The sequence below is a fragment of the Scyliorhinus torazame genome, chromosome 18 (assembly GCF_047496885.1).
Source record: "Scyliorhinus torazame isolate Kashiwa2021f chromosome 18, sScyTor2.1, whole genome shotgun sequence".
NCBI lineage: Eukaryota > Metazoa > Chordata > Chondrichthyes > Carcharhiniformes > Scyliorhinidae > Scyliorhinus > Scyliorhinus torazame.
In genome coordinates, this window is record NC_092724.1 from 169,295,123 (window position 1) to 169,320,138 (window position 25,016).

General features: G+C 55.2%; 1 protein-coding gene across 3 annotated transcripts in view; it reads left to right on the forward strand.

Moving 5' to 3' along the window:
- The window catches only part of rab11fip4a (RAB11 family interacting protein 4 (class II) a), a 375,285-nt gene that overhangs the window by 239,522 nt on the left and 110,747 nt on the right, over positions 1 to 25,016 (forward strand). For all 3 annotated transcript variants that reach the window (XM_072483892.1, XM_072483889.1, XM_072483890.1), the window contains exons 9-10: positions 19,140 to 19,243; positions 23,150 to 23,290. In XM_072483892.1, coding sequence (XP_072339993.1) covers positions 19,140 to 19,243; positions 23,150 to 23,290 — 245 coding nt within the window. The remainder of the gene's footprint in view (positions 1 to 19,139; positions 19,244 to 23,149; positions 23,291 to 25,016) is intronic.

Consider the following 25,016-nt stretch of genomic DNA (forward strand, 5'->3'; position numbering starts at 1 on the left):
GGGACAGTGCATACGGAGCTTTACTCTGTGTTTAGCCCCGTGCTGTACCTGTCCTGGGAGTGTTTGATGGGGACAGTGTAGAGGGAGCTTTACTCTGTATCTAACCCCGTGCTCTACCTGTCCTGGGAGTGGTTGATGGGGACACTGTAGAGGGAGCTTTACTCTGTATCTAACCCCATGCTGTACCTATCCTGGGAGTGTTTGATGGGAAAAGTGCAGAGGGAGCTTCACTCTGTATCTAACTCCATGCTGTACCTGCCCTGGGAGTGTTTGATGGGGACAGTGTAGAGGGAGATATCCTCTGTATCTAACCCCGTGCTGTACCTGTCCTGGGAGTGTTTGATGGGGACAGTGTAGAGGGAGCTTTACTCTGTATCTAACCCCGTGCGGTCCCTGTCCTGGGAGTATTTGATGGGGACAGAGTCGAGGGAGCTTTCCTCTGTGTCTAACCCCGTGCTGTGCCTGTCCTGGGAGTGTTTGACAGTGACAGTGTTGAGGGTGCTTTACTCTGTATCTAACCCCGTGCTGTATCTGTCCTGGGAGTGTTCGATGGGGACTGTGTAGAGGAAGCTTTATTTAACCCCGTGCTGTATCTGTCCTGGGAGTGTTTGATGGGGACTGTGTAGAGGAAGCTTTACTCTGTATCTAACCCCGTGCTGTACCTGTCCGGGGAGTGTTTGAATGGGACAGTGTAGAGGGAGCTTTACTCTGTATCTAACCCCGTGCTGTACCTGTCCTGGGAGTGTTTGATGGGGACAGTGTAGAGGGAGCTTTACTCTGTATATAACCCCGTGCTCTACCTGTCCTGGGAGTGTTTGTTGGGGACAGTGTAGAGGGAGTTTTATTTTGTATCTAACCCCGTGCTGTACCTGTTCTGGGAGTGTTTGATGGGGACAGTGTAGAGGGAGCTTTACTCTGTATCACACCCCGTGCTGTACCTGTCCTGGGAGTGTTTGATGGGGACAGTGTCGAGGGAGCTTTACTCTGTATCTAACCCCGTGCTGTACCTGTCCTGGGAGTGTTTGATGGGGCAGTGTAGTGGGAGTTTTATTTTGTATCTAACACTGTGCTGTACCTGTTCTGGGAGTGTTTGATGAGGACAGTGGAGAGGGAGCTTTACTCTGTATCTAACCCCGTGCTGTACCTGTCCTGGGAGTGTTTGATGGGGACAGTACAGAGGGAGTTTTATTTTGTATCTAACCCCGTGCTGTACCTGTTCTGGGAGTGTTTGATGGGGACAGTGCAGAGGGAGCTTTACTCTGTATCTAACCCTGTGCTGTGCCTATCCTGGGAGTGTTTGATGGGGACAGTCCAGAGGGAGTTTTACTCGTGTCTAACCCTGTTCTGTACCTGTCCTGGGAGTGTTTGAAGGGGACAGTGCAGAGGGAGCTTTACTCTGTATCTAACCCTGTGCTGTACCTGTCCCGGGAGTGTTTGATGGGGACAGTGTAGAGTAAGCTTTACTCTGTATCTAACCCCGTGCTGTACCTGTCCTGGGAGCGTTTGATGGGGACAGTGTAGCGGGAGCTTTACTCTGTCTCTAACCCTGTGCTGTATCTGTCCTGGGAGTGTTTGATGGGGACAGTGTAGAGGGAGCTTTACTCTGTATCTAACCCCGTGCTGTACCTGTCCTGGGAGTGTTTGATGGGGACAGTGTAGAGGGAGCTTTGCTCTGTATTTAACCCTGTGCTGTACCTGTTCTGGGAGTGTTTGATGGGGACAGTCTAGAGGAAGCTTTACTCTGTCTTTCACCCCGTGCTGTACCTGTCCTGGGAGTTTTTGATGGGGACAGAGTCCAGGGAGCTTTACTCTGTGTCTAACGCCGTGCTGTACCTGTCCTGGGAGTGTTTGATGGGGACAGTGTGGAGGGAGCTTTACTCTGTATCTAACCCCGTGCTGTGCCTGTCCTGGGACTGTTTGACGGGGACAGTGTAGAGGGTGCTTTACTCTGTATGTAACCCCGTGCTGTACCTGTCCGGGGAGTGTTTGAATGGGACAGTGTAGAGGGAGCTTTACTCTGTATCTAACCCCGTGCTGTACCTGTCCTGGGAGTGTTTGATGGGGACAGTGTAGAGGGAGCTTTACTCTATATCTAACCCCGTGCTGTACCTGTCCTGGGAGTGTTTGACGGGGACAGTGTAGAGGGAGCTTTACTCTGTATGTAACCCCGTGCTGTACCTGCCCCGAGAGTGTTTGATGGGGACAGTGTAGAGGGAGCTTTACTCTGTATCTAACCCCGTGTTGTACCAGTCCTGGGAGTGTTTGATGGGGGCAGTGTACAGGGAGCTTTACTCTGTATCTAACCCCATGCTGTACCTGTCCTGGGAGTGTTTGATGGGGACAGTGTAGAGGGAGCTTTACGCTGTATCTAACCCCGTGCTGTACCTGTCCTGGGAGTGTTTGATGGGGACAGTGTAGAGGGAGCTTTACTCTGTATATAACCCCGTGCTCTACCTGTCCTGGGAGTGTTTGATGGGGACAGTGCAGAGGGAGCTTTACTCTGTATCTAACCCCGTGCTGTATCTGTCCTGGGAGTATTTGATGGGGACTGTGTAGAGGAAGCTTTATTTAACCCCGTGCTGTACCTGTCCTCGGAGTGTTTGATGGGGACAGTGCATACGGAGCTTTACTCTGTGTTTAGCCCCGTGCTGTACCTGTCCTGGGAGTGTTTGATGGGGACAGTGTAGAGGGAGCTTTACTCTGTATCTAACCCCGTGCTCTACCTGTCCTGGGAGTGGTTGATGGGGACACTGTAGAGGGAGCTTTACTCTGTATCTAACCCCATGCTGTACCTATCCTGGGAGTGTTTGATGGGAAAAGTGCAGAGGGAGCTTCACTCTGTATCTAACTCCATGCTGTACCTGCCCTGGGAGTGTTTGATGGGGACAGTGTAGAGGGAGATATCCTCTGTATCTAACCCCGTGCTGTACCTGTCCTGGGAGTGTTTGATGGGGACAGTGTAGAGGGAGCTTTACTCTGTATCTAACCCCGTGCGGTCCCTGTCCTGGGAGTATTTGATGGGGACAGAGTCGAGGGAGCTTTCCTCTGTGTCTAACCCCGTGCTGTGCCTGTCCTGGGAGTGTTTGACAGTGACAGTGTTGAGGGTGCTTTACTCTGTATCTAACCCCGTGCTGTATCTGTCCTGGGAGTGTTCGATGGGGACTGTGTAGAGGAAGCTTTATTTAACCCCGTGCTGTATCTGTCCTGGGAGTGTTTGATGGGGACTGTGTAGAGGAAGCTTTACTCTGTATCTAACCCCGTGCTGTACCTGTCCGGGGAGTGTTTGAATGGGACAGTGTAGAGGGAGCTTTACTCTGTATCTAACCCCGTGCTGTACCTGTCCTGGGAGTGTTTGATGGGGACAGTGTAGAGGGAGCTTTACTCTGTATATAACCCCGTGCTCTACCTGTCCTGGGAGTGTTTGTTGGGGACAGTGTAGAGGGAGTTTTATTTTGTATCTAACCCCGTGCTGTACCTGTTCTGGGAGTGTTTGATGGGGACAGTGTAGAGGGAGCTTTACTCTGTATCACACCCCGTGCTGTACCTGTCCTGGGAGTGTTTGATGGGGACAGTGTCGAGGGAGCTTTACTCTGTATCTAACCCCGTGCTGTACCTGTCCTGGGAGTGTTTGATGGGGCAGTGTAGTGGGAGTTTTATTTTGTATCTAACACTGTGCTGTACCTGTTCTGGGAGTGTTTGATGAGGACAGTGGAGAGGGAGCTTTACTCTGTATCTAACCCCGTGCTGTACCTGTCCTGGGAGTGTTTGATGGGGACAGTACAGAGGGAGTTTTATTTTGTATCTAACCCCGTGCTGTACCTGTTCTGGGAGTGTTTGATGGGGACAGTGCAGAGGGAGCTTTACTCTGTATCTAACCCTGTGCTGTGCCTATCCTGGGAGTGTTTGATGGGGACAGTCCAGAGGGAGTTTTACTCGTGTCTAACCCTGTTCTGTACCTGTCCTGGGAGTGTTTGAAGGGGACAGTGCAGAGGGAGCTTTACTCTGTATCTAACCCTGTGCTGTACCTGTCCCGGGAGTGTTTGATGGGGACAGTGTAGAGTAAGCTTTACTCTGTATCTAACCCCGTGCTGTACCTGTCCTGGGAGCGTTTGATGGGGACAGTGTAGCGGGAGCTTTACTCTGTCTCTAACCCTGTGCTGTATCTGTCCTGGGAGTGTTTGATGGGGACAGTGTAGAGGGAGCTTTACTCTGTATCTAACCCCGTGCTGTACCTGTCCTGGGAGTGTTTGATGGGGACAGTGTAGAGGGAGCTTTGCTCTGTATTTAACCCTGTGCTGTACCTGTTCTGGGAGTGTTTGATGGGGACAGTCTAGAGGAAGCTTTACTCTGTCTTTCACCCCGTGCTGTACCTGTCCTGGGAGTTTTTGATGGGGACAGAGTCCAGGGAGCTTTACTCTGTGTCTAACGCCGTGCTGTACCTGTCCTGGGAGTGTTTGATGGGGACAGTGTGGAGGGAGCTTTACTCTGTATCTAACCCCGTGCTGTGCCTGTCCTGGGACTGTTTGACGGGGACAGTGTAGAGGGTGCTTTACTCTGTATGTAACCCCGTGCTGTACCTGTCCGGGGAGTGTTTGAATGGGACAGTGTAGAGGGAGCTTTACTCTGTATCTAACCCCGTGCTGTACCTGTCCTGGGAGTGTTTGATGGGGACAGTGTAGAGGGAGCTTTACTCTATATCTAACCCCGTGCTGTACCTGTCCTGGGAGTGTTTGACGGGGACAGTGTAGAGGGAGCTTTACTCTGTATCTAACCCCGTGTTGTACCTGTCCTGGGAGTGTTTGATGGGGACAGAGTCGAGGGAGCTTTACTCTGTGTCTAACCCCGTGCTGTACCTGTCCTGGATGTGTTTGATGGGGACATTGTAGAGGGAGCATTACGCTGGATCTAACCGCGTGCTGTACCTGTCCTGGGGCTGTTTGATGGGGACAGTGTAGAGGGAGCTTTACTCTGTATATAACCCCGTGCTCTACCTGTCCTGGGAGTGTTTGATGGGGACTGTGTAGGGGAAGCTTTATTTAACCCCATGCTGTACCTGTCCTGGAAGTATTTGACGGGGACAGTGTAGAGGGAGATATCCTCTGTATCTAAGCCGGTGCTGTACCTGTCCTGGGAGTGTTTGATGGGGACAGTGTAGAGGGAGCTTTACTCTGTATCTAACCCCGTGCTGTACCTGTCCTGGGAGTGTTTGATGGGGATAGTGTAGAGGGAGCTTTCCTCTGTTTCAACCCCGTACTGTACCTGTCCTGGGAGTGTTTGATGGGGACAGTGTAGTGGGAGTTTTATTTTGTATCTAACCCTGTGCTGTACCTGTTCTGGGAGTGTTTGATGTGGACAGTGCAGAGGGAGCTTTGCTCTGTATCTAACCCCATGCTGTACCTGTCCTGGGAGTGTTTGATGGGGACAGTGCAGAGGGAGCTTTGCTCTGTATCTAACCCCGTGCTGTATCTGTCCTGGTGATGTTTGACGGGGACAGTGTAGAGGGAGTTTTATTTTGTATCTAACCCCATGCTGCACCTGTTCTGGGAGTATTTGATGGGGACATTGTAGAGGGAGCTTTACTCTGTATCTAACCCCGTGCTGTACCTGCCCTAGGAGTGTTTGATGGGGACAGTGTAGAGGGAGATTTACGCTGTATCTAACCCCATGCTGTACCTGTCCTGGGACCGTTTGATGGGGACAGTGTAGAGGGAGCTTTACTCTGTATCTAACCCTGTGCTGTACCTGTCGTGGGAGTGTTTGATGGGGACAGTGTAGAGGGAGCTTTGCTCTGTATCTAACCCCGTGCTGTACCTGTCCTGGAAGTGTTTGATGGGGACAGTGTGGTGGGAGTTTTATTTTGTATCTAACCCCGTGCTGTGCCTGTCCTGGGACTGTTTGACGGGGACAGTGCAGAGGGAGCTTTACTCTGTATATAACCCCGTGCTGTACCTGTCGTGGGAGTGTTTGATGGGGACAGTGTAGAGGGAGCTTTGCTCTGTATCTAACCCCGTGCTGTACCTGTCCTGGGAGTGTTAGATGGGGACAGTGCAGAGGGAGCTTTGCTCTGTATCTAACCCCGCGCTGTACCTGTCCTGGGAGTTTTTGATGGGGACAGAGTCGCGGGAGCTTTACTCTGTGTCTAACCTCGTGCTGTACCTGTCCTGGAAGTGTTTGATGGGGACAGTGTGGAGGGAGCTTTACTCCGTATCTAACCCCGTGCTGTGCCTGTCCTGGGACTGTTTGACGGGGACAGTGTAGAGGGAGCTTTACTCTTTATGTAACCCCGTGCTGTACCTGTCCTGGGACTGTTTGACGGGGACAGTGTAGAGGGAGCTTTACTCTGTATCTAACCCCGTGCTGTACCTATCCTGGGAGTGTTTGATGGGGACAGTGTTGCGGGAGCTTTACTCCGTATCTAACCCCATGCTATATCTGTCCTGGGAGTGTTTGATGGGGATAATGTAGAGGGAGCTTTACTCTGTATCTAACCCCGTGCTGTACGTGTCCTGTGAGTGTTTGATGGGGACTGTGTAGAGGTAGCTTTACTCTGTATCTAACCCCGTGCTGTACCTGTCCTGGGAGTGTTTGATGGGGACGGTGTGGAGGGAGCTTTACTCTGTATCTAACCCCGTGCTGTGCCTGTCCTGGGACTGTTTGATGGGGACAGTGTAGAGGGAGCTTTACTCTGTATGTAACCCTGTGCTGTACCTGCCCCGGGAGTGTTTGATGGGGACAGTGTAGAGGGAGCTTTAGTCTATATCTAACCCCGTGCTGTACCTGTCCTGGGAGTGTTTGACGGGGACAGTGTAGAGGGAGCTTTACTCTGTATGTAACCCCGTGCTGTACCTGCCCCGAGAGTGTTTGATGGGGACAGTGTAGAGGGAGCTTTACTCTGTATCTAACCCCGTGTTGTACCTGTCCTGGGAGTGTTTGATGGGGACAGTGCAGAGGGAGCTTTACTCTGTATCTAACCCCGTGCTGTATCTGTCCTGGGAGTATTTGATGGGGACTGTGTAGAGGAAGCTTTATTTAACCCCGTGCTGTACCTGTCCTCGGAGTGTTTGATGGGGACAGTGCATACGGAGCTTTACTCTGTGTTTAGCCCCGTGCTGTACCTGTCCTGGGAGTGTTTGATGGGGACAGTGTAGAGGGAGCTTTACTCTGTATCTAACCCCGTGCTCTACCTGTCCTGGGAGTGGTTGATGGGGACACTGTAGAGGGAGCTTTACTCTGTATCTAACCCCGTGCTGTACCTATCCTGGGAGTGTTTGATGGGAAAAGTGCAGAGGGAGCTTCACTCTGTATCTAACTCCATGCTGTACCTGCCCTGGGAGTGTTTGATGGGGACAGTGTAGAGGGAGATATCCTCTGTATCTAACCCCGTGCTGTACCTGTCCTGGGAGTGTTTGATGGGGACAGTGTAGAGGGAGCTTTACTCTGTATCTAACCCCGTGCGGTCCCTGTCCTGGGAGTGTTTGATGGGGACAGTGCAGAGGGAGCTTTACGCTGTATCTAACCCCGTGCTGTACCTGTCCTGGGAGTGTTTGATGGGGACAGAGTCGAGGGAGCTTTCCTCTGTGTCTAACCCCGTGCTGTGCCTGTCCTGGGAGTGTTTGACAGTGACAGTGTTGAGGGTGCTTTACTCTGTATCTAACCCCGTGCTGTATCTGTCCTGGGAGTGTTCGATGGGGACTGTGTAGAGGAAGCTTTATTTAACCCCGTGCTGTATCTGTCCTGGGAGTGTTTGATGGGGACTGTGTCGAGGAAGCTTTACTCTGTATCTAACCCCGTGCTGTACCTGTCCGGGGAGTGTTTGAATGGGACAGTGTAGAGGGAGCTTTACTCTGTATCTAACCCCGTGCTGTACCTGTCCTGGGAGTGTTTGATGGGGACAGTGTAGAGGGAGCTTTACTCTGTATATAACCCCGTGCTCTACCTGTCCTGGGAGTGTTTGTTGGGGACAGTGTAGAGGGAGTTTTATTTTGTATCTAACCCCGTGCTGTACCTGTTCTGGGAGTGTTTGATGGGGACAGTGTAGAGGGAGCTTTACTCTGTATCACACCCCGTGCTGTACCTGTCCTGGGAGTGTTTGATGGGGACAGTGTCGAGGGAGCTTTACTCTGTATCTAACCCCGTGCTGTACCTGTCCTGGGAGTGTTTGATGGGGCAGTGTAGTGGGAGTTTTATTTTGTATCTAAAACTGTGCTGTACCTGTTCTGGGAGTGTTTGATGAGGACAGTGGAGAGGGAGCTTTACTCTGTATCTAACCCCGTGCTGTACCTGTCCTGGGAGTGTTTGATGGGGACAGTACAGAGGGAGTTTTATTTTGTATCTAACCCCGTGCTGTACCTGTTCTGGGAGTGTTTGATGGGGACAGTGCAGAGGGAGCTTTACTCTGTATCTAACCCTGTGCTGTGCCTATCCTGGGAGTGTTTGATGGGGACAGTCCAGAGGGAGTTTTACTCGTGTCTAACCCTGTTCTGTACCTGTCCTGGGAGTGTTTGAAGGGGACAGTGCAGAGGGAGCTTTACTCTGTATCTAACCCTGTGCTGTACCTGTCCCGGGAGTGTTTGATGGGGACAGTGTAGAGTAAGCTTTACTCTGTATCTAACCCCGTGCTGTACCTGTCCTGGGAGCGTTTGATGGGGACAGTGTAGAGGGAGCTTTACTCTGTCTCTAACCCTGTGCTGTATCTGTCCTGGGAGTGTTTGATGGGGACAGTGTAGAGGGAGCTTTACTCTGTATCTAACCCCGTGCTGTACCTGTCCTGGGAGTGTTTGATGGGGACAGTGTAGAGGGAGCTTTGCTCTGTATTTAACCCTGTGCTGTACCTGTTCTGGGAGTGTTTGATGGGGACAGTCTAGAGGAAGCTTTACTCTGTCTTTCACCCCGTGCTGTACCTGTCCTGGGAGTTTTTGATGGGGACAGAGTCCAGGGAGCTTTACTCTGTGTCTAACGCCGTGCTGTACCTGTCCTGGGAGTGTTTGATGGGGACAGTGTGGAGGGAGCTTTACTCTGTATCTAACCCCGTGCTGTGCCTGTCCTGGGACTGTTTGACGGGGACAGTGTAGAGGGTGCTTTACTCTGTATGTAACCCCGTGCTGTACCTGTCCGGGGAGTGTTTGAATGGGACAGTGTAGAGGGAGCTTTACTCTGTATCTAACCCCGTGCTGTACCTGTCCTGGGAGTGTTTGATGGGGACAGTGTAGAGGGAGCTTTACTCTATATCTAACCCCGTGCTGTACCTGTCCTGGGAGTGTTTGACGGGGACAGTGTAGAGGGAGCTTTACTCTGTATCTAACCCCGTGTTGTACCTGTCCTGGGAGTGTTTGATGGGGACAGAGTCGAGGGAGCTTTACTCTGTGTCTAACCCCGTGCTGTACCTGTCCTGGATGTGTTTGATGGGGACATTGTAGAGGGAGCATTACGCTGGATCTAACCGCGTGCTGTACCTGTCCTGGGGCTGTTTGATGGGGACAGTGTAGAGGGAGCTTTACTCTGTATATAACCCCGTGCTCTACCTGTCCTGGGAGTGTTTGATGGGGACTGTGTAGGGGAAGCTTTATTTAACCCCATGCTGTACCTGTCCTGGAAGTATTTGACGGGGACAGTGTAGAGGGAGATATCCTCTGTATCTAAGCCGGTGCTGTACCTGTCCTGGGAGTGTTTGATGGGGACAGTGTAGAGGGAGCTTTACTCTGTATCTAACCCCGTGCTGTACCTGTCCTGGGAGTGTTTGATGGGGATAGTGTAGAGGGAGCTTTCCTCTGTTTCATCCCCGTACTGTACCTGTCCTGGGAGTGTTTGATGGGGACAGTGTAGTGGGAGTTTTATTTTGTATCTAACCCTGTGCTGTACCTGTTCTGGGAGTGTTTGATGTGGACAGTGCAGAGGGAGCTTTGCTCTGTATCTAACCCCATGCTGTACCTGTCCTGGGAGTGTTTGATGGGGACAGTGCAGAGGGAGCTTTGCTCTGTATCTAACCCCGTGCTGTATCTGTCCTGGTGATGTTTGACGGGGACAGTGTAGAGGGAGTTTTATTTTGTATCTAACCCCATGCTGCACCTGTTCTGGGAGTATTTGATGGGGACATTGTAGAGGGAGCTTTACTCTGTATCTAACCCCGTGCTGTACCTGCCCTAGGAGTGTTTGATGGGGACAGTGTAGAGGGAGATTTACGCTGTATCTAACCCCATGCTGTACCTGTCCTGGGACTGTTTGATGGGGACAGTGTAGAGGGAGCTTTACTCTGTATCTAACCCTGTGCTGTACCTGTCGTGGGAGTGTTTGATGGGGACAGTGTAGAGGGAGCTTTGCTCTGTATCTAACCCCGTGCTGTACCTGTCCTGGAAGTGTTTGATGGGGACAGTGTGGTGGGAGTTTTATTTTGTATCTAACCCCGTGCTGTGCCTGTCCTGGGACTGTTTGACGGGGACAGTGCAGAGGGAGCTTTACTCTGTATATAACCCCGTGCTGTACCTGTCGTGGGAGTGTTTGATGGGGACAGTGTAGAGGGAGCTTTGCTCTGTATCTAACCCCGTGCTGTACCTGTCCTGGGAGTGTTTGATGGGGACAGTGCAGAGGGAGCTTTGCTCTGTATCTAACCCCGCGCTGTACCTGTCCTGGGAGTTTTTGATGGGGACAGAGTCGCGGGAGCTTTACTCTGTGTCTAACCTCGTGCTGTACCTGTCCTGGAAGTGTTTGATGGGGACAGTGTGGAGGGAGCTTTACTCCGTATCTAACCCCGTGCTGTGCCTGTCCTGGGACTGTTTGACGGGGACAGTGTAGAGGGAGCTTTACTCTTTATGTAACCCCGTGCTGTACCTGTCCTGGGACTGTTTGACGGGGACAGTGTAGAGGGAGCTTTACTCTGTATCTAACCCCGTGCTGTACCTATCCTGGGAGTGTTTGATGGGGACAGTGTTGCGGGAGCTTTACTCCGTATCTAACCCCATGCTATATCTGTCCTGGGAGTGTTTGATGGGGATAATGTAGAGGGAGCTTTACTCTGTATCTAACCCCGTGCTGTACGTGTCCTGTGAGTGTTTGATGGGGACTGTGTAGAGGTAGCTTTACTCTGTATCTAACCCCGTGCTGTACCTGTCCTGGGAGTGTTTGATGGGGACGGTGTGGAGGGAGCTTTACTCTGTATCTAACCCCGTGCTGTGCCTGTCCTGGGACTGTTTGATGGGGACAGTGTAGAGGGAGCTTTACTCTGTATGTAACCCTGTGCTGTACCTGCCCCGGGAGTGTTTGATGGGGACAGTGTAGAGGGAGCTTTAGTCTATATCTAACCCCGTGCTGTACCTGTCCTGGGAGTGTTTGACGGGGACAGTGTAGAGGGAGCTTTACTCTGTATGTAACCCCGTGCTGTACCTGCCCCGAGAGTGTTTGATGGGGACAGTGTAGAGGGAGCTTTACTCTGTATCTAACCCCGTGTTGTACCTGTCCTGGGAGTGTTTGATGGGGGCAGTGTACAGGGAGCTTTACTCTGTATCTAACCCCATGCTGTACCTGTCCTGGGAGTGTTTGATGGGGACAGTGTAGAGGGAGCTTTACGCTGTATCTAACCCCGTGCTGTACCTGTCCTGGGAGTGTTTGATGGGGACAGTGTAGAGGGAGCTTTACTCTGTATATAACCCCGTGCTCTACCTGTCCTGGGAGTGTTTGATGGGGACAGTGCAGAGGGAGCTTTACTCTGTATCTAACCCCGTGCTGTATCTGTCCTGGGAGCATTTGATGGGGACTGTGTAGAGGAAGCTTTATTTAACCCCGTGCTGTACCTGTCCTCGGAGTGTTTGATGGGGACAGTGCATACGGAGCTTTACTCTGTGTTTAGCCCCGTGCTGTACCTGTCCTGGGAGTGTTTGATGGGGACAGTGTAGAGGGAGCTTTACTCTGTATCTAACCCCGTGCTCTACCTGTCCTGGGAGTGGTTGATGGGGACACTGTAGAGGGAGCTTTACTCTGTATCTAACCCCGTGCTGTACCTATCCTGGGAGTGTTTGATGGGAAAAGTGCAGAGGGAGCTTCACTCTGTATCTAACTCCATGCTGTACCTGCCCTGGGAGTGTTTGATGGGGACAGTGTAGAGGGAGATATCCTCTGTATCTAACCCCGTGCTGTACCTGTCCTGGGAGTGTTTGATGGGGACAGTGTAGAGGGAGCTTTACTCTGTATCTAACCCCGTGCGGTCCCTGTCCTGGGAGTATTTGATGGGGACAGAGTCGAGGGAGCTTTCCTCTGTGTCTAACCCCGTGCTGTGCCTGTCCTGGGAGTGTTTGACAGTGACAGTGTTGAGGGTGCTTTACTCTGTATCTAACCCCGTGCTGTATCTGTCCTGGGAGTGTTCGATGGGGACTGTGTAGAGGAAGCTTTATTTAACCCCGTGCTGTATCTGTCCTGGGAGTGTTTGATGGGGACTGTGTAGAGGAAGCTTTACTCTGTATCTAACCCCGTGCTGTACCTGTCCGGGGAGTGTTTGAATGGGACAGTGGAGAGGGAGCTTTACTCTGTATCTAACCCCGTGCTGTACCTGTCCTGGGAGTGTTTGATGGGGACAGTGTAGAGGGAGCTTTACTCTGTATATAACCCCGTGCTCTACCTGTCCTGGGAGTGTTTGTTGGGGACAGTGTAGAGGGAGTTTTATTTTGTATCTAACCCCGTGCTGTACCTGTTCTGGGAGTGTTTGATGGGGACAGTGCAGAGGGAGCTTTTCTCTGTATCTAACCCTGTGCTGTGCCTGTCCTGGGAGTGTTTGATGGGGACTGTGTGGAGGGAGCTTTACTCTGTATCTAACCCCGTGCTGTGCCTGTCCATGGAGTGTTTGATGGGGACTGTGTAGAGGGAGCTTTACTCTGTATCTAACCCCGTGCTGTACCTGTCCTGGGAGTGTTTGATGGGGACAGTGTAGAGGGAGCTTTACTCTGTATCTAACCCCGTGCTGTACCTGTCCTGGGAGTGTTTGATGGGGACAGTGTAGAGGGAGCTTTACTCTGGATCTAACCCCGTGCTGTACCTGTCCTGGGAGTGTTTAATGGGGACAGTGTAGAGGGAGTTTTATTTTGTATCTAACACTGTGCTGTACCTGTTCTGGAAGTGTTTGATGGGGACAGTACAGAGGGAGTTTTGTTTTGTATCTAACCCCGTGCTGTACCTGTTCTGGGAGTGTTTGATGGGGACAGTGCAGAGGGAGCTTTACTCTGTATCTAACCCTGTGCTGTGCCTGTCCTGGGAGTGTTTGATGGGGACAGTGTAGACGGAGGTTTACTCTGTATCTAACCCTGTGCTGTACCTGTCCTGGGAGTGTTTGATGAGGACAGTGGAGAGGGAGCTTTACTCTGTATCTAACCCCGTGCTGTACCTGCCCTGGGAGTGTTTGATGGGGACAGTGTAGAGGGAGCTTTACTCTGTATCACACCCCGTGCTGTACCTGTCCTGGGAGTGTTTGATGGGGACAGTGTCGAGGGAGCTTTACTCTGTATCTAACCCCGTGCTGTACCTGTCCTGGGAGTGTTTGATGGGGCAGTGTAGTGGGAGTTTTATTTTGTATCTAACACTGTGCTGTACCTGTTCTGGGAGTGTTTGATGAGGACAGTGGAGAGGGAGCTTTACTCTGTATCTAACCCCGTGCTGTACCTGTCCTGGGAGTGTTTGATGGGGACAGTACAGAGGGAGTTTTATTTTGTATCTAACCCCGTGCTGTACCTGTTCTGGGAGTGTTTGATGGGGACAGTGCAGAGGGAGCTTTACTCTGTATCTAACCCTGTGCTGTGCCTATCCTGGGAGTGTTTGATGGGGACAGTCCAGAGGGAGTTTTACTCGTGTCTAACCCTGTTCTGTACCTGTCCTGGGAGTGTTTGAAGGGGACAGTGCAGAGGGAGCTTTACTCTGTATCTAACCCTGTGCTGTACCTGTCCCGGGAGTGTTTGATGGGGACAGTGTAGAGTAAGCTTTACTCTGTATCTAACCCCGTGCTGTACCTGTCCTGGGAGCGTTTGATGGGGACAGTGTAGAGGGAGCTTTACTCTGTCTCTAACCCTGTGCTGTATCTGTCCTGGGAGTGTTTGATGGGGACAGTGTAGAGGGAGCTTTACTCTGTATCTAACCCCGTGCTGTACCTGTCCTGGGAGTGTTTGATGGGGACAGTGTAGAGGGAGCTTTGCTCTGTATTTAACCCTGTGCTGTACCTGTTCTGGGAGTGTTTGATGGGGACAGTCTAGAGGAAGCTTTACTCTGTCTTTCACCCCGTGCTGTACCTGTCCTGGGAGTTTTTGATGGGGACAGAGTCCAGGGAGCTTTACTCTGTGTCTAACGCCGTGCTGTACCTGTCCTGGGAGTGTTTGATGGGACAGTGTGGAGGGAGCTTTACTCTGTATCTAACCCCGTGCTGTGCCTGTCCTGGGACTGTTTGACGGGGACAGTGTAGAGGGAGCTTTACTCTGTATGTAACCCCGTGCTGTACCTGTCCGGGGAGTGTTTGAATGGGACAGTGTAGAGGGAGCTTTACTCTGTATCTAACCCCGTGCTGTACCTGTCCTGGGAGTGTTTGATGGGGACAGTGTAGAGGGAGCTTTACTCTATATCTAACCCCGTGCTGTACCTGTCCTGGGAGTGTTTGACGGGGACAGTGTAGAGGGAGCTTTACTCTGTATCTAACCCCGTGTTGTACCTGTCCTGGGAGTGTTTGATGGGGACAGAGTCGAGGGAGCTTTACTCTGTGTCTAACCCCGTGCTGTACCTGTCCTGGATGTGTTTGATGGGGACATTGTAGAGGGAGCATTACGCTGGATCTAACCGCGTGCTGTACCTGTCCTGGGGCTGTTTGATGGGGACAGTGTAGAGGGAGCTTTACTCTGTATATAACCCCGTGCTCTACCTGTCCTGGGAGTGTTTGATGGGGACTGTGTAGGGGAAGCTTTATTTAACCCCATGCTGTACCTGTCCTGGAAGTATTTGACGGGGACAGTGTAGAGGGAGATATCCTCTGTATCTAAGCCGGTGCTGTACCTGTCCTGGGAGTGTTTGATGGGGACAGTGTAGAGGGAGCTTTACTCTGTATCTAACCCCGTGCTGTACCTGTCCTGGGAGTGTTTGATGGGGATAGTGTAGAGGGAGCTTTCCTCTGTTTCAACCCCGTACTGTACCTGTCCTGGGAGTGTTTGATGGGGACAGTGTAGTGGGAGTTTTATTTTGTATCTAACCCTGTGCTGTACCTGTTCTGGGAGTGTTTGATGTGGACAGTGCAGAGGGAGCTTTGCTCTGTATCTAACCCCATGCTGTACCTGTCCTGGGAGTGTTTGATGGGGACAGTGCAGAGGGAGCTTTGCTCTGTATCTAACCCCGTGCTGTATCTGTCCTGGTGATGTTTGACGGGGACAGTGTAGAGGGAGTTTTATTTTGTATCTAACCCCATGCTGCACCTGTTCTGGGAGTATTTGATGGGGACATTTTAGAGGGAGCTTTACTCTGTATCTAACCCCGTGCTGTACCTGCCCTGGGAGTGTTTGATGGGGACAGTGTAGAGGGAGATTTACGCTGTATCTAACCCCATGCTGTCCCTGTCCTGGGACTGTTTGATGGGGACAGTTTAGAGGGAGCTTTACTCTGTATCTAACCCTGTGCTGTACCTGTCGTGGGAGTGTTTGATGGGGACAGTGTAGAGGGAGCTTTGCTCTGTATCTAACCCCGTGCTGTACCTGTCCTGGAAGTGTTTGATGGGGACAGTGTAGTGGGAGTTTTATTTTGTATCTAACCCCGTGCTGTGCCTGTCCTGGGACTGTTTGACGGGGACAGTGCAGAGGGAGCTTTACTCTGTATATAACCCCGTGCTGTACCTGTCGTGGGAGTGTTTGATGGGGACAGTGTAGAGGGAGCTTTGCTCTGTATCTAACCCCGTGCTGTACCTGTCCTGGGAGTGTTTGATGGGGACAGTGCAGAGGGAGCTTTGCTCTGTATCTAACCCCGCGCTGTACCTGTCCTGGGAGTTTTTGATGGGGACAGAGTCGCGGGAGCTTTACTCTGTGTCTAACCTCGTGCTGTACCTGTCCTGGAAGTGTTTGATGGGGACAGTGTGGAGGGAGCTTTACTCCGTATCTAACCCCGTGCTGTGCCTGTCCTGGGACTGTTTGACGGGGACAGTGTAGAGGGAGCTTTACTCTTTATGTAACCCCGTGCTGTACCTGTCCTGGGACTGTTTGACAGGGACAGTGTAGAGGGAGCTTTACTCTGTATCTTATCCCGTGCTGTACCTATCCTGGGAGTGTTTGATGGGGACAGTGTTGCGGGAGCTTTACTCCGTATCTAACCCCATGCTATATCTGTCCTGGGAGTGTTTGATGGGGATAATGTAGAGGGAGCTTTACTCTGTATCTAACCCCGTGCTGTACGTGTCCTGTGAGTGTTTGATGGGGACTGTGTAGAGGTAGCTTTACTCTGTATCTAATCCCGTGCTGTACCTGTCCTGGGAGTGTTTGATGGGGACGGTGTGGAGGGAGCTTTACTCTGTATCTAACCCCGTGCTGTGCCTGTCCTGGGACTGTTTGATGGGGACAGTGTAGAGGGAGCTTTACTCTGTATGTAACCCTGTGCTGTACCTGCCCCGGGAGTGTTTGATGGGGACAGTGTAGAGGGAGCTTTACTCTGTATCTAACCCCGTGTTGTACCAGTCCTGGGAGTGTTTGATGGGGGCAGTGTACAGGGAGCTTTACTCTGTATCTAACCCCATGCTGTACCTGTCCTGGGAGTGTTTGATGGGGACAGTGTAGAGGGAGCTTTACGCTGTATCTAACCCCGTGCTGTACCTGTCCTGGGAGTGTTTGATGGGGACAGTGTAGAGGGAGCTTTACTCTGTATATAACCCCGTGCTCTACCTGTCCTGGGAGTGTTTGATGGGGACAGTGCAGAGGGAGCTTTACTCTGTATCTAACCCCGTGCTGTATCTGTCCTGGGAGTATTTGATGGGGACTGTGTAGAGGAAGCTTTATTTAACCCCGTGCTGTACCTGTCCTCGGAGTGTTTGATGGGGACAGTGCATACGGAGCTTTACTCTGTGTTTAGCCCCGTGCTGTACCTGTCCTGGGAGCGTTTGATGGGGACAGTGCAGAGGGAGCTTTACTCTGTACCTAACCCCGTGCTGTACCTGTCCTGGAAGTTTTTGATGGGGACAGTGTAGAGGGAGCTTTACTCTGTATCTAACCCCGTGCTGTTCCTGTCGTGGGAGTGTTTGATGGGGACAGTGTAGAGGGAGCTTTACTCTGTATCTAACCCCGTGCTGTACCTGTCCTGGGAGTGTTTGATGGGGACAGCGTAGAGGGAGCTTTGCTCTGTATCTAACCCCGTGCTGTACCTGTCCTGGGAGTGTTTGACGTGGACAGTGTAGAGGGAGCTTTACTCTGTATCTAACCCTCTGCTGTACCTGTCCTCGGAGTGTTTGATGGGGACAGTGCATACGGAGCTTTACTCTGTGTTTAGCCCCGTGCTGTACCTGTCCTGGGAGCGTTTGATGGGGACAGTGCAGAGGGAGCTTTACTCTGTATCTAACCCCGTGCTGTGCCTGTCCTGGGACTGTTTGATGGGGACAGTGTAGAGGGAGCTTTACTCTGTATGTAACCCTGTGCTGTACCTGCCCCGGGAGTGTTTGATGGGGACAGTGTAGAGGGAGCTTTACTCTGTATCTAACCCCGTGTTGTACCAGTCCTGGGAGTGTTTGATGGGGGCAGTGTACAGGGAGCTTTACTCTGTATCTAACCCCATGCTGTACCTGTCCTGGGAGTGTTTGATGGGGACAGTGTAGAGGGAGCTTTACGCTGTATCTAACCCCGTGCTGTACCTGTCCTGGGAGTGTTTGATGGGGACAGTGTAGAGGGAGCTTTACTCTGTATATAACCCCGTGCTCTACCTGTCCTGGGAGTGTTTGATGGGGACAGTGCAGAGGGAGCTTTACTCTGTATCTAACCCCGTGCTGTATCTGTCCTGGGAGTATTTGATGGGGACTGTGTAGAGGAAGCTTTATTTAACCCCGTGCTGTACCTGTCCTCGGAGTGTTTGATGGGGACAGTGCATACGGAGCTTTACTCTGTGTTTAGCCCCGTGCTGTACCTGTCCTGGGAGCGTTTGATGGGGACAGTGCAGAGGGAGCTTTACTCTGTACCTAACCCCGTGCTGTACCTGTCCTGGAAGTTTTTGATGGGGACAGTGTAGAGGGAGCTTTACTCTGTATCTAACCCCGTGCTGTTCCTGTCGTGGGAGTGTTTGATGGGGACAGTGTAGAGGGAGCTTTACTCTGTATCTAACCCCGTGCTGTACCTGTCCTGGGAGTGTTTGATGGGGACAGCGTAGAGGGAGCTTTGCTCTGTATCTAACCCCGTGCTGTACCTGTCCTGGGAGTGTTTGACGTGGACAGTGTAGAGGGAGCTTTACTCTGTATCTAACCCTCTGCTGTACCTGTCCTCGGAGTGTTTGATGGGGACAGTGCATACGGAGCTTTACTCTGTGTTTAGCCCCGTGCTGTACCTGTCCTGGGAGCGTTTGATGGGGACAGTGCAGAGGGAGCTTTACTCTGTATCTAACCCTGTGCTGTACCTGTCCTGGGAGTGTTTGATGGTGACAGTGTAGAGGGAGCTTTACTCTGTGTTTAACCCTGTGCTGTACCTGTCCTGGGAGTGTTTGATGGGGACAGTGTAGAGGTAGCTTTACTCTGTATCTAACCCCGTGCTGTACCTGTCGTGGGAGTGTTTGATGGGGACAGTGTAGAGGGAGCTTTGCTCTATATGTAACCCCGTGCTGTACCTGTCCTGGGAGTGTTTGATGGTGTCAGTGTAGAGGGAGCTTTACTCTGTATCTACCCCCGTGCTGTACCTGTCCTGGGAGTGTTTGATGGGGACAGTGTAGAGGGAGCTTTACTCTGTATCTAACCCCGTGCTGTACCTGTCCTGGGAGTGTTTGATGAGGACAGTGTAGAGGGAGCTTTACTCTGTATCTAACCCGTGCTGTACCTGTCCTGGGAGTGTTTGATGGGGACAGTGTAGAGGGAGCTTTACTCTGTATCTAACCCCGTGCTGTACCTGTCCTGGGAGTGTTTGATGAGGACAGCGATGTGCTTCAGTTGATGCTGATCATCTCTTAAATTTTGTGAGCAGGTTAGCTACCTGGAGAAGAAGGTTACTGAGCTGGAGAATGAGTGTCTGCTCAATTGTGACCAGAAAAATAAACTCAAACACGAAAACACACAACTAGTGCACAGGTAACCAAACAACTGCCTGCTCCTGTCGCCCTGACTCAGTTTTGACATTGGGCAGTGCTGAGGTGAGGTGGGTTAGGATGGAGGAACTATCTTGTAAGGGGTCTAGTTTGAGGGCAATGGTGATGGCAGCATTGCCAATGGCTCCGAGTAGGTATTCAAGGAGCCCAGTGGTGCTCCTTGAAGATATGGAATCAGCTGAGGAGGCATTTTAGGATGGAAGGAATGTCGGTGCTAACTTCGCTGTGCGAGAATCATGGGTTTGAGCCGGGAAGGGCAGAAGGTGGGGGGGGGTGGGGGGTGGGGGGTCGGGGGGGGGGGTGGATAGTGTATACAGGAGGTGGAGGGAAGTGGGGCTGGCCAAGGTGAGGGATCTGTATTTGCAGGAAGGGTTCGCCAGTCTGGAGGAGCTAAGGGAGAGGGTAGAGCTGCCGAAGGGAAGTGAGTTCAGGTATCTACAGGTTGGGGACTTTGCGCGAAAGGTCTGAAGGAGGTTCCCTAGATTGCTGGGATACACCCTGCTGGAGCAACTGCTGCTTCCGGATGTGGAAGAGGAGGGAAGAATTGGGGATATATACAAGTGGCTGGGGGGTGAAGATCAAGGAGAAATGGGAAGCGGAGTTGGGAGGGGAAATCAATTGGGGAGTATAGAGTGAAGGGGTGAGGGTGGGGGTGGATGTGAGGGTGTGGGTGAGGGTGGGGGTGAGGGTGAGGGCGGGGGTGGGGTGGGGATGGGGGTGAGGGTGGGGGTGAGGGTGGGGGTGGGGTGGGGGTGGGGATGGGGGTCAGGGTGGGGGTGAGGGTGAGGGTGGGGGTGGGGAGAGGGTGGGGGTGAGTGTGAGGGTGGGGGTGGGGATGAGGGTGGGGATGGGGTGAGGGTGGGGATGGGGGTGGGGTGAGAGTGAGGGTGGGGGTGGGGATGGGGGTGAGGGTGGGGTGGGGGGTGGGGATGGGGGTGAGGGTGGGGGTGGGGGTGAGGGTGGGGGTGAGGGTGAGGGTGGGGGTGTGGGTGGGGATGGGGGTGAGGGTGAGGATGGGGGAGGGGGTGGTGATGGGGGTGAGGGTGGGGTGAGGGTGGGGGTGGGGGTGGGGTTGGGGGTGGGGTGAGGGTGGGGGTGGAGTGGAGTGGGGGTGGGGTTGGGGGTAGGGTGGGGGTGGAGTGGGGGTGGGGTGGTGGTGAGGGTGGGGGTGAGGGTGAGGGTGGGTTGGGGTGGGGGTTGGGTGAGGGTGGGGTGGGTTGGGGTGAGGGTGGGGTGGGGGTGGGGTGAGGTTGGGGTGGGGGTGGGGGTGGGGTTGGGGTGGGGTGGGGGTGGGGTTGGGGTGAGGGTGGGGTGGGGGTGGGGGTGGGGGTGGGGTTGGGGTGGGGTGGGGGTGGGGTTGGGGTGAGGGTGGGGTGGGGGTGGGGTGGGGGTGGGGTTGGGGTGGGGTGGGGGTGGGGTGGGGTGAGGGTGGGGGTGGGGGTTGGGGGTGGGGAGGGGTTTGGGGGTGAGGGGTTTGGGGGTGAGGGTGGGGGTGGGGGTGGGGTGGGGGTGGGGTGAGGGTGGGGTGAGGGTGGGGGTGGGGTGGGGTGGGGTGGGGGTGAGGGTGGGTTGGGGGGTGGGGGTTGGGTGAGGGTGGGGTGGGTTGGGGTGAGGGTGGGGGTGGGGGTGGGGTGAGGTTGGGGTGGGGGTGGGGTGGGGTTGGGGGTGGGTTGGGGTGAGGTGGGGTGGGTGTGGGGGTGGGGGTGGGGTTGGGGTGGGGTGGGGGTGGGGGTGGGTTGGGGTGAGGGTGGGGTGGGGGTGGGGTGGGGGTGGGGTTGGGGTGGGGTGGGGGTGGGGGTGGGGTGAGGGTGGGGGTGGGGGTTGGGGGTGGGGAGGGGGGTTTGGGGGTGAGGGGTTTGGGGGTGAGGGTGGGGGTGGGGTGGGGGTGGGGTGTGGGTGGGGTGAGGGTGGGGGTGGGGTGGGGGTGGGGTGAGGGTAGGGGTGGGGTTGGAGTGGGGCGGGTGGGGTGAGGGTGGGGGTGAGGGTGGGGTGGTGAGGGTGGGGTGGGGTGAGGTGGGGGTGGGGGTGGGGGTGGGGGTGGGGTGGGGGTGGGGTGGGGTTGGGGGTGGGGGTAAGGGTGGGGGTGGGGTTGGGGGTGGGGAGGGGGTTGGGGTGAGGTGGGTGGGGGTGGGGTGGGGTTGGGAGGGGGGTTGGGGGGTGAGGGTGGGGTGGGGTAGGGTGGGGGGTGGGGGTGAGGGTAGGGGAGGGGGTGGAGTGGGGTGGAGTGGGGTGGGGTGGGGTGAGGGGTGGGGTGGGCTGAGGGTGGGGTGAGGGTAGGAGTGGGGGTGGGGGGGGGTGGGGTTGGTGGGGGTGTGGGGGTGGGGTGAGGGTGGGGTTGGGGGTTGGGGGTGGGGTGGGGGTGGGGTGGGGGTGGGGGTTGGGGGTGTGGTGAGGGTGTGGGGTGGGGTGGGGGTGGGTGAGGGTGGGGGTTGGGTGGGGGTGGGGGTGGGGTGAGGGTGGGGTGGGGGTTGGGGGTGGGGTGGGGGTGGTGGGGGTGAGGGGGGTGGGGGGGTGGGGGTGAGGGTGGGGGTGGGGTGGGGGTGGGGGTTGGGGTGGGGGTTGGGGGTGGGGGGGGGTGAGGGTGGGGGGTGGGGTGAGGGTTGGGGGGGTGAGGGGGCTGGGGTGAGGGGGGGTGGGGGTGGGGTGAGGGGGGGGGTGGGGGTGGGGTGGGGGGTGGGGTTGGTGCTGGGGGCTGGGGTGAGGGGGAGAGGGGGTGCGGGTGGGGTGAGGGTGGGGGGTGGGTTGGTGGTGGGGGGGTGGGTGAGGGGGGGGTGGGGTGAGGGTGGGGGGGGGTTGGTGGTGGGGTGGGAGTAGAGTGGGGTGGGGTGAGGGTGTGGGTTGGTGGTGGGGTGGGGGTGGGGTGAGGGTGGGGTGGGGTGAGGGTGGTGTGGGGTGAGGAGTTGGGGGGGTGAGGGGGGTTGGGTGAGGGGGGGGGTGGGGGTGGGGTGAGGGGGGTGGGGGTGGGGTGAGGGTGGGGGTGGGGTTGGTGCTGGGGGGCTGGGGTGAGGGGGAGAGGGGGTGCGGGTGGGGTGAGGGTGGGGGTGGGGTTGGTGGTGGGGGGGGGTGGGTGAGGGGGGGTGGGGTGAGGGTGGGGGGGGTTGGTGGTGGGGTGGGAGTAGAGTGGGGTGGGGTGAGGGTGTGGGTTGGTGGTGGGGTGGGGGTGGGGTGAGGGTGGGGGGTGGGGTTGGGGGTGGGGGTTGGTGGTGGGGGTGGGGGGTGGGGGTGGGTTTGGGTGAGGGTGGGGTGGGGTTGGGGTGGGAGTGGGGTGAGGGTGGGGGTGGGTGTGGGGGTTGGGGGTGGGGTGGGGGTGGGGTGGGGGTGGGGGTGGGGTGGGGGTGGGGTGAGGGTGAGGGTGGGGTGGGGGTGGGGGTGGGGTGAGGGTGAGGGTGGGGGTGGGGGTGGGGAGGGGTTTGTGGGTGGGGTGAGGGGGGGTGGGGAGGGGGTTGGGGGTGAGGGTGGGGGTGGGTATGGGGGTTGGGGGTGGGGGTGAGGTGGGGGTTGGGGGTGGGGTGAGGGGGGGTGGGGAGGGGGTTGGGGGTGAGGGTGGGGGTGGGGGGTGGGGGTTGGGGGTGGGGTGAGGTGGGGGGTGGGGGTTGGGGGTGGGGAGGGGGTGGGGGTTGGGGGTGAGGGTGGGTGTGGGGGTTGGGGGTGGGGGTGGGGGGGGTGGGGGGGGTGGGGTGAGGGGTGGGGGTTGGGGGTGGGGGGGGTGAGGGTGGGGTGGGGGTTGGGGGTGAGGGGAGGTGGGGTGAGGGTGGGGGGTGGGGGTGGGTGTGGGGGTTGGGGGTGAGGGGGGGGTGGGGGTGGGGGTGGGGTGAGGGGGTGGCGGTAACTGTGGAGGGACAGTGCTGTCACAGTGAAGTGATTCGCTCACTCTGATGTCCGTTTGCAGGGTCCACGCGATGGAGGAGCAGCTGAAGGATCAGGAGACGCGAGCGGAAGAGGTTTTCCAGGAAGAGTTTCGACGGCATCGTGAGATTCTCAATAAACTGGAGAGAGAGAAGAACGTGGAGATTGAAATGCTGACTGCGAGGTACAGACATCGGCTCCCAGTCTGTAACCTTCCGCCTCTGCCCCAAACAGCTCGATTAACCCAGACCCCTCCCACAAAACTGTCACCTCGAAAACTTGGATTGACTGTTGTGACCCCCTCCCCTGAAGGTGCTGACTCGCTCTCTCTCCCCTGAAGGTGCTGACTCTCTCCCTCCCCTGAAGGTGCTGACTCGCTCTCTCTCCCCTGAAGGTGCTGACTCTCTCCCTGAAGGTGCTGACTCGCTCTCTCTCCCCTGAAGGTGCTGACTCTCTCCCTCCCCTGAAGGTGCTGACTCGCTCTCTCTCCCCTGAAGGTGCTGACTCTCTCTCTCCCCTGACGGTGCTGACTCTCTCTCTCTCCTGAAGGTGCTGACTCCCTCGCTCACCTGAAGGTGCTGACTCTCACTCTCTCTCTCTCTCCCCTGAAGGTGCTGACTCTCTCTCTCCCTCTCCCCTGAAGGTGCTGACTCTCTCTCTCTCCCCTGAAGGTGCTGACTCTCTCTCTCCCCTGAAGGTGCTGTCTCTCTGTCTCTCTCTCCTGAAGGTGCTGACTCTCTCCCCCTCCCCTGAAGGTGCTGACTCTCTCTCTCTCTCCCCTGAAGGTGCTGACTCTCTCCCTCCCCTGAAGGTGCTGACTCTCTCTCTCTCCCCTGAAGGTGCTGAGTCTCTCCCCTCCCTTGAAGGTGCTGACTCTCTCTCTCCCTGAAGGTGCTGAGTCTCTCCCTCCCCTGAAGGTGCTGACTCTCTCTCTCCTGAAGGTGCCGACTCTCTCTCTCCCTGAAGGTGCCGACTCTCTCTCTCCCTGAAGGTGCCGACTCTCTCTCTCCCCTGAAGGTGCTGGCTCTCCCCCTCTATCTCTCTCTCCCCTGAAGGTGCTGGCTCTCTCCCTCTCTCTCTCTCTCCCCTGAAGGTGCTGACTCTCTCTCTCTCCCCTGAAGGTGCTGACTCTCTCTCTCTCTCCTGAAGGTGCTGACTCTCTCTCTCTCTCTCCTGAAGGTGCTGACTCTCTCTCTCTCTCTCCTGAAGGTGCTGACTCTCTCTCTCTCCTGAAGGTGCTGACTCTCTCTCTCCCGTGAAGGTGCTGACTCTCTCTCTCTCCCCTGAAGGTGCTGACTCTCTCTCTCTCCCCTGAAGGTGCTGACTCTCTCTCTCTCTCCCCTGAAGGTGCTGATTCTCTCTCCCTCCCCTGAAGGTGCTGACTCTCTCTCTCTCTCCCCTGAAGATGCTGACTCTCTCTCTCTCTCCTGAAGGTGCTGACTCTCTCTCTCTCTCTCCTGAAGGTGCTGACTCTCCTCTCTCTCCCTGAAGGTGCTGACTCTCTCTCTCTCCTGAAGATGCTGACTCTCTCTCTCTCCCCCTGAAGGTGCTGACTCTCTCTCTCCCCTGAAGGTGCTGACTCTCTCTCTCTCTCCCCTGAAGGTGCTGACTCTCTCTCTCTCTCCCCTGAAGGTGCTGACTCTCTCTCTCACCTCCCCCTGAAGGTGCTGACTCTCTCTCTCTCTCCCCTGAAGGTGCTGACTCTCTCTCTCCTGAAGGTGCTGACTCTCTCTCTCTCCCCTGAAGGTGCTGACTCTCTCTCTCTCTCTCTCTCTCTCCCCTGAAGGTGCTGACTCTCTCTCTCTCTCCCTGAAGGTGCTGACTCTCTCTCTCCCCTGAAGGTGCTGACTCTCTCTCTCTCTCCCCTGAAGGTGCTGACTCTCTCTCTCTCCCCTGAAGGTGCTGACTCT